At 45.8% G+C, this 12,704-nt stretch overlaps 2 protein-coding genes across 5 annotated transcripts in view; one reads left to right on the top strand and one right to left on the bottom strand.

The window, feature by feature from the left end:
* KIAA0319L (KIAA0319 like) overlaps nucleotides 1-566 on the bottom strand; it is a 79,910-nt gene extending 79,344 nt beyond the window's left edge. For 2 of the 4 annotated variants that reach the window (XM_069971640.1, XM_069971636.1), the window contains exon 1: nucleotides 344-453. The gene's annotated coding sequence lies outside the window, so the exon portion shown is untranslated. Of the gene's footprint in view, nucleotides 1-95; nucleotides 194-343; nucleotides 454-546 lie in introns of those variants that run through there. The other 2 variants (XM_069971639.1, XM_069971638.1) reach the window with 2 other exon arrangements.
* Nucleotides 74-11,708, top strand: NCDN (neurochondrin). Its single transcript, XM_069971641.1, has 7 exons — nucleotides 74-722; nucleotides 2,253-2,384; nucleotides 3,264-4,262; nucleotides 4,380-4,621; nucleotides 6,765-6,992; nucleotides 9,625-9,767; nucleotides 11,134-11,708. Exons 2-7 carry the CDS (start codon nucleotides 2,265-2,267, stop codon nucleotides 11,568-11,570), a joined length of 2,169 nt encoding a protein of 722 aa, XP_069827742.1. The 5' UTR covers nucleotides 74-722; nucleotides 2,253-2,264; the 3' UTR covers nucleotides 11,571-11,708.
* Nucleotides 11,709-12,704: the final 996 nt, after the last annotated feature.

Genomic DNA, 12,704 nt, shown 5'->3' on the forward strand with positions numbered 1-12,704 from the left:
GTCCTCACATCTATATCCTGCTGTCTGTCTGTCCTCATGTCCATCCCCAGACCTTTCCTCCCATCACACGGGTTATGTAGGAGCTCTCAGCTTACACATGTATCCCGGAGCGGCAGTGCTCTCCCCGGCACAGTCTCCTGCACAGTCCCCGGCACAGCTGACAGGCACCGTGTCATGCATCCGGGTCTTCCCACACAACAGGTGCAGGGGCAGAGCACACACTCCACATAACTGTCCACACCGCGCTGCACCTGCTCCATCCCCGACCCGTGACACCTTCCCACTGTGACCCCCACCCTGCAGCAGCAGCAGCACACAGCCCGGCTGCCCGCACCATACCTACCCGCACAGTGCCCGCCGGTGCCAGCCGCTCACACGGGGACATGGACAACCACCGCACCTGTCGCTGTCCCCCAGCTACACCCGGAGCCCCTCCCCCTGTCCTCACTCAGCTCCCTCCTCTTCCTCCTCCCCCTCCCGGAAGTGGTGACTTGTGTTGATACCAGGGCTTCCTTTCCCTGTCCCCCCCAGCATGGCGTCAGTTACCATGGTAACCGCCCCGGAGCTCTGCCTGCCTCTGCCATTGGTTGGGCTGTAAGGCGGAAGTAGCGTGCTGATTGGATGGCGGAGAGCACGTGGTGGCGCTGGAGGGGAGGAGACGGGAGCCCGGAGGTGTCAGTGCTGAACACGCGCGGTCTGATCCCTGAGAACCGGGGTGTCTGGTAAGTGAGGCGGCACGAGGAGATGGGAGGATAGATAGAACGCTGGGCTGTCCCAGGCATGTGGTATACGGCCGTAATATCTGTAACATCCGTATATCGTGCGGATCCCATAGGCTTCTATCTGTGTGTCTGGAGTGGCCTGAAAACATAAAACGGATCAGATCAAAACGGGTGGAATATAAATGCACCCGTTTTTACTACCTGTTTTTGTATGGTTTTTTTTTTTTTTTACAGATTCTGTAGCAAAATTGCAATGTGAACCAGGCTAAAGGCCAAGTTCACACCAGCGTTTCACCCTCCGCCACAATATCCTTTCTCTTTTCCGTTTTGATAACCGAGAAACAGAAGCGAGCCGATCCGCCATACTCCTCATTCATTTCTATGGGGTTTTTACTGTGCTCAGTTTTTCTCGGTCGTTCTCTGTTTTCATCAGATCTGTTACTGGCCGGATAAAAAAATTTTTGAGGACAAATCTAAGCAGAAGGTATTTCCATTAGGTGGGGTTCGCACTGCGTGTTTGCAATCCGTTTTCTGAAAAAACGGTTGGAAAAACTGATGCATTTGTGCGCATCCGTTTTTCAATTGACTTCTATTTTTAAGAAACGGATTAGGCTATGTTCACACAATGTAAAGAGACCGGCCGCTCCATGACCCATCAGCGCGCGCCCGCATCAGAGCTTCCCATAGCACACAATGAAGCAAGCAGCCAGAGCCGCTCGTTTCATTGTATAAGCTGACAGGTCTTTCTGCGGCCGCAATTCACTGAATTGCAGCCGCAGAAAACTGACATGTCAGTTATTTGCGGGTCCGCATGGGATCCTGGCCGCAGCCTATACGATGTAGATACGCTCCAGCCGGGATCCCATAGCAGATAAGGCAGTGTTTGACTTTGCAACATGGCAACAACGGCCGTACTTTTACGTAGTGTGAACATAGCCTTAAAACGCACACCTTTTTTTAGAGTATACAAAAACATTGTTGTGTAAGCTAAAAAAGGATGTGTTTTTTTGTTTTTTTATAACGTAAGGCAATGGAAAAACGGATGCACACAAATGCATCAGTTTTTTCCTCCATTTTTTGGCATAAGGGCCCATTTGCACTATGGAAAACAGGTGGAAATTCAGAGCGGAACCTCAGACTCCAGACAGAGACGCGTCCCAATAAAACAGATAGCAGTCGGGGTTCTGCCTGGTTTCCTCAATGTGAAAGGGCCCTAAGACGGATGAAAAAAATTGTTTGCAAAAACGCAGTGTGAACCCAGCCTTACCAGTATTTTTTTTTCACTGAGCATATGCAGAAGAAGGGAGAATCCAGGGAGAAAAATGGATCCGGATCCGTTAGCAAATGAGAAAAACGCAGGTGTGAACCCGACCAGAGCTCCATTTCTTATATTCTAGGTGTGACGCGTTAGCCCCATCTTTGGCAGTGAAAGGGCTGGATATCAGTTTATTTTCTTCTCACATGAGAAGCGGTGAAGCAGAATCCTGGTGTTTTCTCCGCTACTAACCTTAGTGCTTTCTTCTCTTCCAGGTGCTTCATATAATGGCTACAGAGACAGAGACCCCCATAGGCGGCAGCACCCCGAATCCGGCCCTGGAACGTTGCTTGGAAGTTCTCCAAGCAGCGAGGAATGATAGCGAGCAGTTTGCCGCGTTACTTCTGGTGAGGAATCCGGACAGTACAATAATCCACAAGGCTCGGGTCCTATTGTTTTCATGCCATATTTTGGTGTGAGGAAGCTGAATATACAATCTATGTTTCCCTTAGGGGAAGGTTGGAGTATCCTGACCAGATGAGATGTACTGCAACTACACACTACCTCAGAACATATTTCCTTGCTGATAGAGTAGCATTTAAAGGAGAACTCCAGAGAAATAAAAAAAAAATATTCAGTGCGGGTGGGGGGGGGGCATAATAAAGAAACTATATACTGGTCTCTGTGCCCTCGCAGCACCGCATAGTGCTCCTAGATCCCCTCCGCCATTCACTAACTCTCCCACTTGCTACATGGCAACTTGGCTGCCAGCCAATCAGTGACTAGGACGGGACACCGCTGCAGTCACTGACTGGCTGAACGGGCTATCATCCACCCTTTCCCACTGAAGATGACATGCAAGGGCACAGAGACTGGTAAGTATATCCTGACGAGGGCAAAGGTGATAGTTGAGCGTACGGGTGTTCACTTCAACATTCAGCAGCAGGTGGTGAGGGGGTTGTTCCACTTATTGTGGAACTTCTTTTTATAATGTATAACTTATGATAAAACGTATGATAAATGTGCTCTCTGCTGCCACCTCTGTCCATGTCAGGAACTGTCCAGACCAGGAGAGGTTTTCTATGGGGATTTGCTGCTGCTCTGGACAGTTCCTGACATGGACAGAGGTGGCAGCAGAGAGCACTGTGTCAGACTAGAAAGAACAAACCACTTCCTGCAGGACATACAGGACCAGATAAGTAACAGTAAACTGGAGAATTTACAAATCTATCTAACTTTCCGACGAAAAAATTAGTAATAACATTATTGTCATTGCATTTTCCTAGGTAACCAAATGTGCGCGAGCTCAAGAACTAGATGATGGCGCGCGACATAGGATCTTTGATGCGGTCGGTTTCTCATTCCCAAATCGCCTTCTGTTTTCGCGGACAGCCCCGGAGGGATGCCCTGACGGCTTATTTCGAAGCTTGGGCTTGACCCTTTTGGCGTGTTTCTGCACGGACCCTTCTCTGGCTTCACATCCACAGGTTATCAATAAAATTCCAATTCTCAACGAAACCCTAAACATTTCTTGCCAGGAAGACCAAAGAGAGCCGAACGCTATGATCGAGGATGCTTACCAGTGTCTGGCGGGCATCCTGGCCTCTCCCGAGGGGGCCAAGCACTTAGTGAGCAGCGGCACCGTGTCCTCCCTGTGTGAGGCTTATATTAAGCAGAACCAAGGATGGACCAACGCCCTTAGGATACTGACGTCTTTACTCACGTCCCTGCCGGATAAGTGCTGGATGAAGAACGGCCATGAGCTGCAGTGTTTGCTGGTTAAACTTAGCGAGGACTTTGACAATGAAGACGACGGCCATAAATTTCACTTGGCCGAAATCCTTCCGGTCTTCCTTCCTCCGTCATCACTTCTGATTGAAACGTCTTGGGGAGCGAACTGCCTAAGACATCTGTCCAAAGGTTTGCTTAAAATCCTGAGCAGTAAGCTGAGTGTTTCCCAGCGGGATCCAGCGCTGAAGCTGGCGGCTTGCCTCTCCAATACCTACGGATCCTCCTGGATCATGATTGACGGCAGAGGAGAAAAGGCAAAGTTCTTGTCTCTGTTGGTGAACTTGGCCTGTGTGGAAGTAAGAATGGCGCTGGAAGACCCCGTACCACAGGATTCCAGACAAGCTACCGCCACGGCGTGTTATACCCTGGTGGAGATGGGCATTCAGGAGTGTACAAAAGAGGAAGGGTATCCGGTGCTCGGAGAAGAACAGAAATTGCAGCTCCTTCAGATGATGCAAGAGGCTTGTGCAGCCGTCATGTACTATCTGCAGCGGGTACGTTCTGCATGTGTGTCTGGTATAAACAGTGTGACCGTATAACACATAGAGGAGTCTACATCCTTATTCAGCATTCGAGAACTATCTACGGTTATACATTTTCTTTTGTTTCAGGTGGGCTGGGAAAGAATGGAGGACCCCTTTATACTGGCGTCGGTCAGGTTGCTGGGTGCCTGGCTTGCAGAAGAAACATCTTGTTTTCGGCAGGAGGTCATCCAGCTGCTCCCATTCCTTGTGCACTACATGCGGACATGGTTCCAGCGAGGAGTTACCTACAGGAACCAACTGAAGGAAGCATGTCAGACGGCTTTACTGAGTAGCAGCTGGGGTGCCGTGTGGCCTGCAGATGCAGTAAGGTAGCTGCAGATTTGTGTCTTAAAGTGTCACTGACGTTCACATTTTTTTTGCAGAAATCAATAGTACAGTTGATTTTAAGAAACTTTGTAATTGGGTTTATTAGCCAAAAATGTATTTTTTATCATGGAAAAGGAGTTTGAAGCTCTCCCCCCTGTCTTCATGGTTCTCCTATGAAAAGGGAAGGGGTGGAGGGAGATGAGGCACCGGGCTATCTCCTCTGAAGTCAGCACTGACCTCTCTGACTTCTGAATAGCAGCTTTCACATAGCTCCCGCTGTGTAATCCTTTGGTCTCTGCTGGCGACTAATCTCCTTCCTCCCCCCTCCCCTCTCCATAGAACAGACAGGGCTCGACTGATGTAGAAGAGTCGAGATTTCCTGATAATGGGCAGTGGATGAGAGAGGAGGGATGGGGGGACCTGGGGAAAGTCTTTTTAAATGCAGGTAATGGCATATTTGCCTAAAAAACCCAATTACAAAGTTTCTCAAAATCGCCTGGACTATTGATTTCTGTAAAAAGAAAAATACGACAAAGACATGTTAGCTTTTCACAGACTCCTTCGGTTGACAGTATTTTGGTCACTAGTTTTACCAAACCAGGAGTGGGACAGAGAAAAACTATAATGGAAAGATCTGTATCTGCTGTGTTTTGCCCACTCCTGTTTTGGGTTCAAAATGCTGTGTGAGTCCAGCCTTAACTTGCACCAATAGACACGAACAGAGCCTGATAGACCCCATTGAATTTAAAGGGGTCCGTCGGGTTTTTTCATATGCTGCATGGAACCTGTGACTAAGGGTCCGTTTACACAGAAAGATTATCTGACAGATTATCTGCCAAAGATTTGAAGCCAAAGCCAGAAACAGAGTATAAACAGAGATAAGGTCATAAAGGAAAGACTGAGATTTCTACTCGTTCCAAATCCTTTCCTGGCTTTGGCTTCAAATCTTTGGCAGATAATCTGTCAGATAATCTTTCTGTGTAAATGGACCCTAAGCCTTGGGGCTCTTTACACGGCCGGATGAGTAGCGATCAGCGCTGGTTTACAAAGTCCCTGCAAGGCCCCACTGATCGTGTGGTTGGGCTGCATGAACAGTTGCTGGATTGCTTGTGCGGCCATGCATCGGCTGCACTTCATACATCATATGTGATTCTCTATCAAATTGACCATAAACAATGCAGAGGCTTACATGGCAAAAGTGGATTTTTTTTTTTACCACATGGATATTAAAGGGAACTATCAGCAGGTTAGACAAATCTACTGCACAGGAGATGCTGGGGAGGAAGAGATGTCTGTTACCTTCCTCCTCTGCGCCGTTCCGGTGCAGTTAGCAGTTTGCTCCATGGTTCGGTAAGGCCGTTGAGCACTGTCCGCCCCCATAGGGCCGATGGGGTCGGGCAATGTTCCTAGCAGCCTTACTGGACCGTGGAGCAAACTACTAACTGCACCAGGACGGTGCCGAGGAGGAAGGTAAGAGACGTACCTTCCTCCCCAGCGCCCCGTGTCCCAGTAGGGACATATCAGCAGGGTAGATTTGTCTAATTCGTCTATTAGATTTTCCCTTTTAACATGTTTCTATCTGTTGTGGATTTTACTGTCGATTTTACCTCTTTCTAAGTAGAGTCAGATGTGCCGTTTTACTGTAAAAATACTGAAACAAAAATTTGATTGACACATGACTTTTTAGCCCAAAATGCAGTGGCGGAGGGTCAGTAGGCAAATATGAAGCATATCCGGACGGCGTTTTTACCCTTTAGTAACCTTTATATTCCTGACATCTTTTGGAGATCGCAGCTCTGGTGTTTTTGTCCCAGATTGTGCGGTGGTTTTCCTCCCATAGATCTCTGTAGGTTACCAGGAAAAAACGTGTACATGTCTTTTGGGGCTTTTTCCCACCTACATTCTTTATTTGAAATCCTAGAATCACACTTTTTTTTTTTTTATTTATTTATTTTTATATCACACATCTATCTTTCGTTTTTAAATACTGAAGTCCAAGATGGCTACCACAATTTTTCTTTCTATATAGAATATTTTTATATCTGTAATTTTTTTTTTTTTCTGTTCAGTTTTCCATTGTGAATGTTCTTTGTTATTATCAATATCCGTACATTATCTGTATATTTTATTCTATTCTTTCTCCAGGTTCCTGCTCCCTGCTCTGTGCCATCTGAGCGCTGAGGAAGTTCCACGGAAAATCCTCCTCTCTGAAGGCGTTCCTCTCCTGCTTTGTGAATACTACCAGCAGAAGTGGGAGATATTCTCTTCTGAGGAAGAGGGAACCGCAGAGACAAAGTACGAGGCCCAGCTGAGTCTACAGAGCTGCTGTGGGGTCTTCCTCAATCTGGTGGTGACAGAGCCGGCACTTGTTTGGTAGGTACGGGATCCGCACTTTACAGGCCAGTCTTGTGGCATCCGGCCCAAGCTTCTAAATAGATTAGTTGCATCTTGTAGTTGCCTGTGCGCCTCAGACTGGACTCTGTTTCCACAAATGCCTGATAAGGCTAGGTTCACACTGCGTTTTCAGCATCCGTTTAACGCATCCGTTTTTTGCAAAAAACGCATGAAAAACGGATTGCAAAAAACGGATTCATTTGTGTGCATCCGTTTTTCCATTGACTTCCATTATATAAAAAAAGGGATCTGTTTTTTTTGGCGGACCAAAACGGACCAAAAAACGTTGCTGACCCTATTTTTCTGGACGTTAAAAAAAAACGGATCCGTTAAACGGATGCTGAAAACGCAGTGTGAACCTAGCCTAATCCTGGCAACAACTGCGGCTGTTGGGCGGCGACACAAGAGCGTAGTGTCCACTGCATGCGGAAACACAGGCTACAATTCACACATCCAGTAGTTTTTCTGGACCATATAGGATGTCCGCAATCTTCGTTTGAAGTCCGCAAACATTTTTTTTATCAGTATTGCATCTGTAATACATTTCTTTTGCGGATCAGCAAAGAAGGGGAAGGTGATAGTTAACTAAGTGGGAATGGTTTAAAATGATTACTTAGCCGTATTTCCTATGGATTTGCAAATGTTACGGATGTTTCATCCGTAAAAATTTATGGATTTGCAAAAATTCCGACTGCTGCCATAGACTTCTAGGGGAAAATCTGTGCCACAATTACGGGCTGTACTAAAGCTTAGGAAAATAAGACAAATTTGGTCAGCTCTCCTACAACACTATTCACACTAGGCAGGAGCGCATTATCATGGCTGAAATTGCAAACACACAAAAAACACAAAGTGCAACAGATCACCACAATGGCAAGATACAGACCCAATACAGACATGAAAATGACTAAAAGCAGCCCCCCTTCTGCTAAAGAAATCTCCATAAGAATAATAAGGCTCTTAGTTACCATTTGCAAAGGTGGCCTCATGTCGGTACAGACCTACATTGTACTTTGGCCTCTCCATGTCATATAATAGCCTAAGCCTATGCTCTGGGAATGCAGGATCCATCTAAGGGTACTATTACACGGAACGATAATCTGCCAAATTGGCCCTATCCGGCCGATTATCGTTTTGTGTAATAAACAAAACAATCAGCTGATGACAACGATCATTGGCTGATCGTTGATGTAGGTTTGGACCTATAATTGTCGGCCACCGACCGCGCATCGCTACTTGTAATAGTGGTGCATGACCGGTGGCTGATAATTTGAAAAGTGCATACATCACCTATCCATGGTCCAGGGCTCCTCTTGCGGTCCGCTTCTACCCGGGTCCCGCACACTGCAGCTTCAGAGCGGCCAGTCTGAGCTGACAGGCCGCTCAGCCAATCACAGGTTGGGACTGCCGCGGCCAGTGATTGACTGAGCGGCCTGTCTGCTAAGACAGGCCGCTCTGAAGCTGCTGCGCGCAGGACCCGGGGAGAAGCGGACCGCAAGAGGAGCCCTGGACCATGGTTTGGTTAATGTATGCAGTTTAAGCAAGGGCTGCAAGGACATCGGTAACGATGTCCATGCAGCCCTTGTTAATCGATTATCGGGCCGTGTAATAAGCCTAGTAAACAAGCGCCGATCGAGCAGATCTAGCAGATACTGGCAAAAAAACTAACCACCTAGGTGGGATGGGTGGAGTGCAAGACCAAGTAGAGGCAGCCACCCCCCCATCCCCCCATCAGAAACACAGACAAATTTGGACAGCACTCCTAGAACACCATTCACACTAGGCAGGAGCACGTTGCTATGGCTTGTCAGTAATTTTTGTAGACTGGGGATTTGTAAATATACTGACTGTATGATCCGTAATTGTGGTTAAAACTACAGAAGCCTTTTAGGAGCCTTCAGGTAATCAAAAGTGTTTCCTGACCGTAAAAACTGAGGAGAGAAAAAAAAAATACATACTTACCTGCTGCAGCGGTTCTCTGTTTTCCAGCTCTGTGAGCGCACAAATCACCAGAAGAGTGTGTGATAGGGTCACATTTAATAGTATGCACCCTCTGATTGGGAGCATATACAGTTGAAGGGCAGCATCAGCACCCGGTGGCACTTGCTCAGGTACTGGCGCTGGATCAGGCTGCCATGCAGTGCACGTGGAATTCCAGGCAATATCCAGATGTACATCTGGAGCTGTGTGAAATTCTGTGTTCTATGGGGCATCCGTGCCAGAATTCCAGACTATTATAGGACATGTCCTTTAATTTCTGGGTGTTTTCTGGCATGGACACCCTTCAGGAAAAATCCTGAAGGGTATCCATGCCCAATAGAACCCTATGGGTCAGGATTTCCTGATAACATTTTTCTGAACTGTGTGTACATTTCCCCAGTATATGTGTTTGAGTCTCCATTGTATCAGTGCTTGTTCATACAGGTACCAGGACAGTGATATATTCTTTACAGTGTCTATTATTGAGCTTTACAGAGATTGCTATTCGTCATTTTTGTTACATTTATGCCTTTAATATATGTTAATTTACCATATTGCCATATTACGGCAGTGTTTTTCCCACCTCTACCACTATGACTGATTTCTTTCTCTCTGTTATCACATCTACCAGTCAGGAAAGCTGCTTTGTGACCCTTCTGAAACTTCTCATGCAGTCTCTTCCTGTTCTACTCACAAAGGAAGCTCAGCTGATTCTGGTGGCGAACATTTCAACTCTGGGACTGATGATGAGTCGGTTACTTGCTTCTTCTCCAGGTAACAAGATCCTATGGAACTCCCTAAACCAGGAGTAGGAATCCTCGGCTCTCCAGCTGTTGCAAAACTACAACTCCCATCATGCCTGGGCAGACAAAGCCTTAGTTTTGGCTGTCCAGGCATGATGGGAATGGTAGTTTTGCAATAGCTGGAGAGCCAAGGTTCACTATCCATACACATAATTCATTAAAGTGTCACTGTTTAAATTTTTTTTGCAGAAATCAATAGTTCAGGCAATTGTAAGAAACTTTGTAATTCGGTTTATTAGCTGAAAAATTCATTTGTATCATGGAAAACTTTGAAGCTCTCCCCCCTGTCTTCATGGTTTTCTATGGAGAGAGGAGTGGTTGAGGGAGATGAGGCACCAAAACAGGACAACAAAGAGTTAATTTACAGCTACATCACTGGGCTGTTTCCTCTGAAGTCAGAACTGACCACACTGACCTCTGAATACAGCTTTCACACAGCTCCCACTGTGTAATCCTTTGTTCTCTGTTCTCTGCTGGCAACTAGTCTCCCCCTCCCCCCTCCATAGATTAGACAGGGCTCGACTGATGTAAAAGAGTCAAAATTTCCTGATAATGAGCAAGAGGAGGGGGGGAGCTGGGGAAAGTCTTTTTGAATGCATATAATGATATATATATATTTTTTTTAATTGGCTTAGAGAACACCCACTTCGAACAGTGTAGATGCTATGGGGTTCCTGATCACTTTCCCTGAAAGCTAAAGGATTAATACTTATCTTCATCCTGTTGAATCGGCAGTCTTCTCATAGAGTCTGCCTCAGGTAGGCTCTATGAGAAGAGTGCTGATAATAACGATCAGTGCTACGCAATGACATAACTTTGATTAATATATGCAATCTAATGATTGCTTAGATAGGTCTGTTAGTGGGATTTAAAGTGACACTGTCGCCCCCTTTTTGCATTATGAGTTCTCTACACAGGTGTAAAGGGTACATTTAGCAGTTTTAATACCTTTTATATCATACATCATGGTGCTTGTTCAAGTAAAAAGTGATGATTTTATCAACTGCAGATTGTGCTAAGTGGGCGGGGCTTCATGCCAACAGCGCCACTTAGCCCTGCCCACGGCGCCACCATAATATGATACAAAAAAAAAACTATAGATCATGGCACATAAAAAGAGCCCCCAACCAGTCCTGTAGATGAAAAATAAAAGTGTTATGACTCTGCATTCTCAGAACATGTGAAGGCTCCCCCCCCCCCCTTAGGGAGAGTGTGGTGTGTTTACAGCGTGCTGCACTATAATGACTGATGCTACAGCGGACAGGGAAAGACTACAGCACTACTGCTCGGGTCTAATTTCAGTTTCTTTTTTTTTTCTTTTTTTCTTTTTTTTTTAGTTCTTCAAAAAAGTTCCTCTGAAGATTTCTTCATGTTGGTCATTAGGTTCTTGAGCCGTTCCCATGTGGCGTCCCGTGACCCTGATGAAGAGAAACCACATATTATCCTCAGTGCCGGCTATGCCGAGGCGTGGGCAGACATCTCTGAACTGTGGTTCCTGGGGGTACAAGCATTCTCTGCCTGCCTTCCTCTGATGCCCTGGCTGTCCTCCCTGGTGCTTACATCTGGCTGGTTACAAGACTTACTGTGCCTACTAGATACGGTTTCACCACAATCCGTAGACTCTGAGCTAGTGACTGTGCTACAGGCCCTTCTTACACAGCTGGCTCAGGTCAGTGTCCCCTGCAGAGAGCTTATACAGCGTCATGGAGGGGCAGAGAAAGCTAATATATATGGTATGGCTGCCCTGGAACAGTGCTTGTCTGAGATACTCTGAGCACTCAGTCACTTTTCAGTAAAGTTGTGTCTGCTTCTTAAAGGGGTACTCCAGCCCTTTAAGCGCCAATTTGTTTTCCTTGCAAATCAACTGATGTCAGAAAGTTATTTAGATTTGTAATTTGCTTCTATTTAAAAATCACAAGCCCTCTAGTACTTATCATCTGTTGTATGTCCTGTATGAAGTGGTGTATTCTCTCTAGTCTGACACAGTGCTCTGCTGCCTCCTCTGTCCATGTCAGGAACTGTCCAGAGCAGTAGCAAATCCCCATAGAAAACTTTTTCTGCTCTGGACAGTTCCTGACATGGACAGAGGTGGCAGCAGAGAGCACTGTGTCAGACTGGAAAGAATACACCACTTCCTGCAGGGCATACAGTAGCTGATAAGTACTGGAAGACTGGAGATTTTTAAATAGAAGTAAATTAGACATCTATATAACTTTCCGAAACCAGTTGATTAGAAAGAAGAACAAGTTCCCCTTCCAAAGCTTAAATACATGTTTGTGGGGGGGACACACATTTAGATTTGCTGTATAGTGAATTATATAGTAGACAGTTTACTGTGCATTTGCCTTTTTATGTACGCTTATTGATTATATACAATGTAGACTTTACAACCAGCACTGATATCTGGCCGTAGACAGTCCATTATTTTGTATATTATCAGCCAGGAGTATAGAAGCTTGTATGAGCGGCTGTTCACACTGGTGAGATTTGTTTGTGACGCTCTCTCCTATAGAAATACAGGAAGTCAGTGTATTAGTTGACAAAAATAAAGCGTACATCCAGACTGTGCAACCAAGGTATTTATCTCCGCTCTTTCTCAGACAAGCAGCGGCCTGGAAACCTTAAGACATTGTTGGAGTGAAGGACTCCATACACCAAAGGGTCATATTACACGGCCCAATAGTCCGGATAAGGGATTACTGATCTGCTAGATCGACGCGGCGCTTACTGAGCCTATTACACGTCTCAGTAATCGTGCAGCAAGGACTGTATATGTATGTATATATATATATATATATATATATATATATATATATATATATATATATATATATATATATATATATATATATAGTGAGCCATGTTCGTGCAGCTGTATGTATAGAAAATAAAAAGGGCTTTTTTTTTT

The sequence above is a fragment of the Dendropsophus ebraccatus genome, chromosome 5 (genome assembly GCF_027789765.1).
Source record: "Dendropsophus ebraccatus isolate aDenEbr1 chromosome 5, aDenEbr1.pat, whole genome shotgun sequence".
Lineage (NCBI taxonomy): Eukaryota > Metazoa > Chordata > Amphibia > Anura > Hylidae > Dendropsophus > Dendropsophus ebraccatus.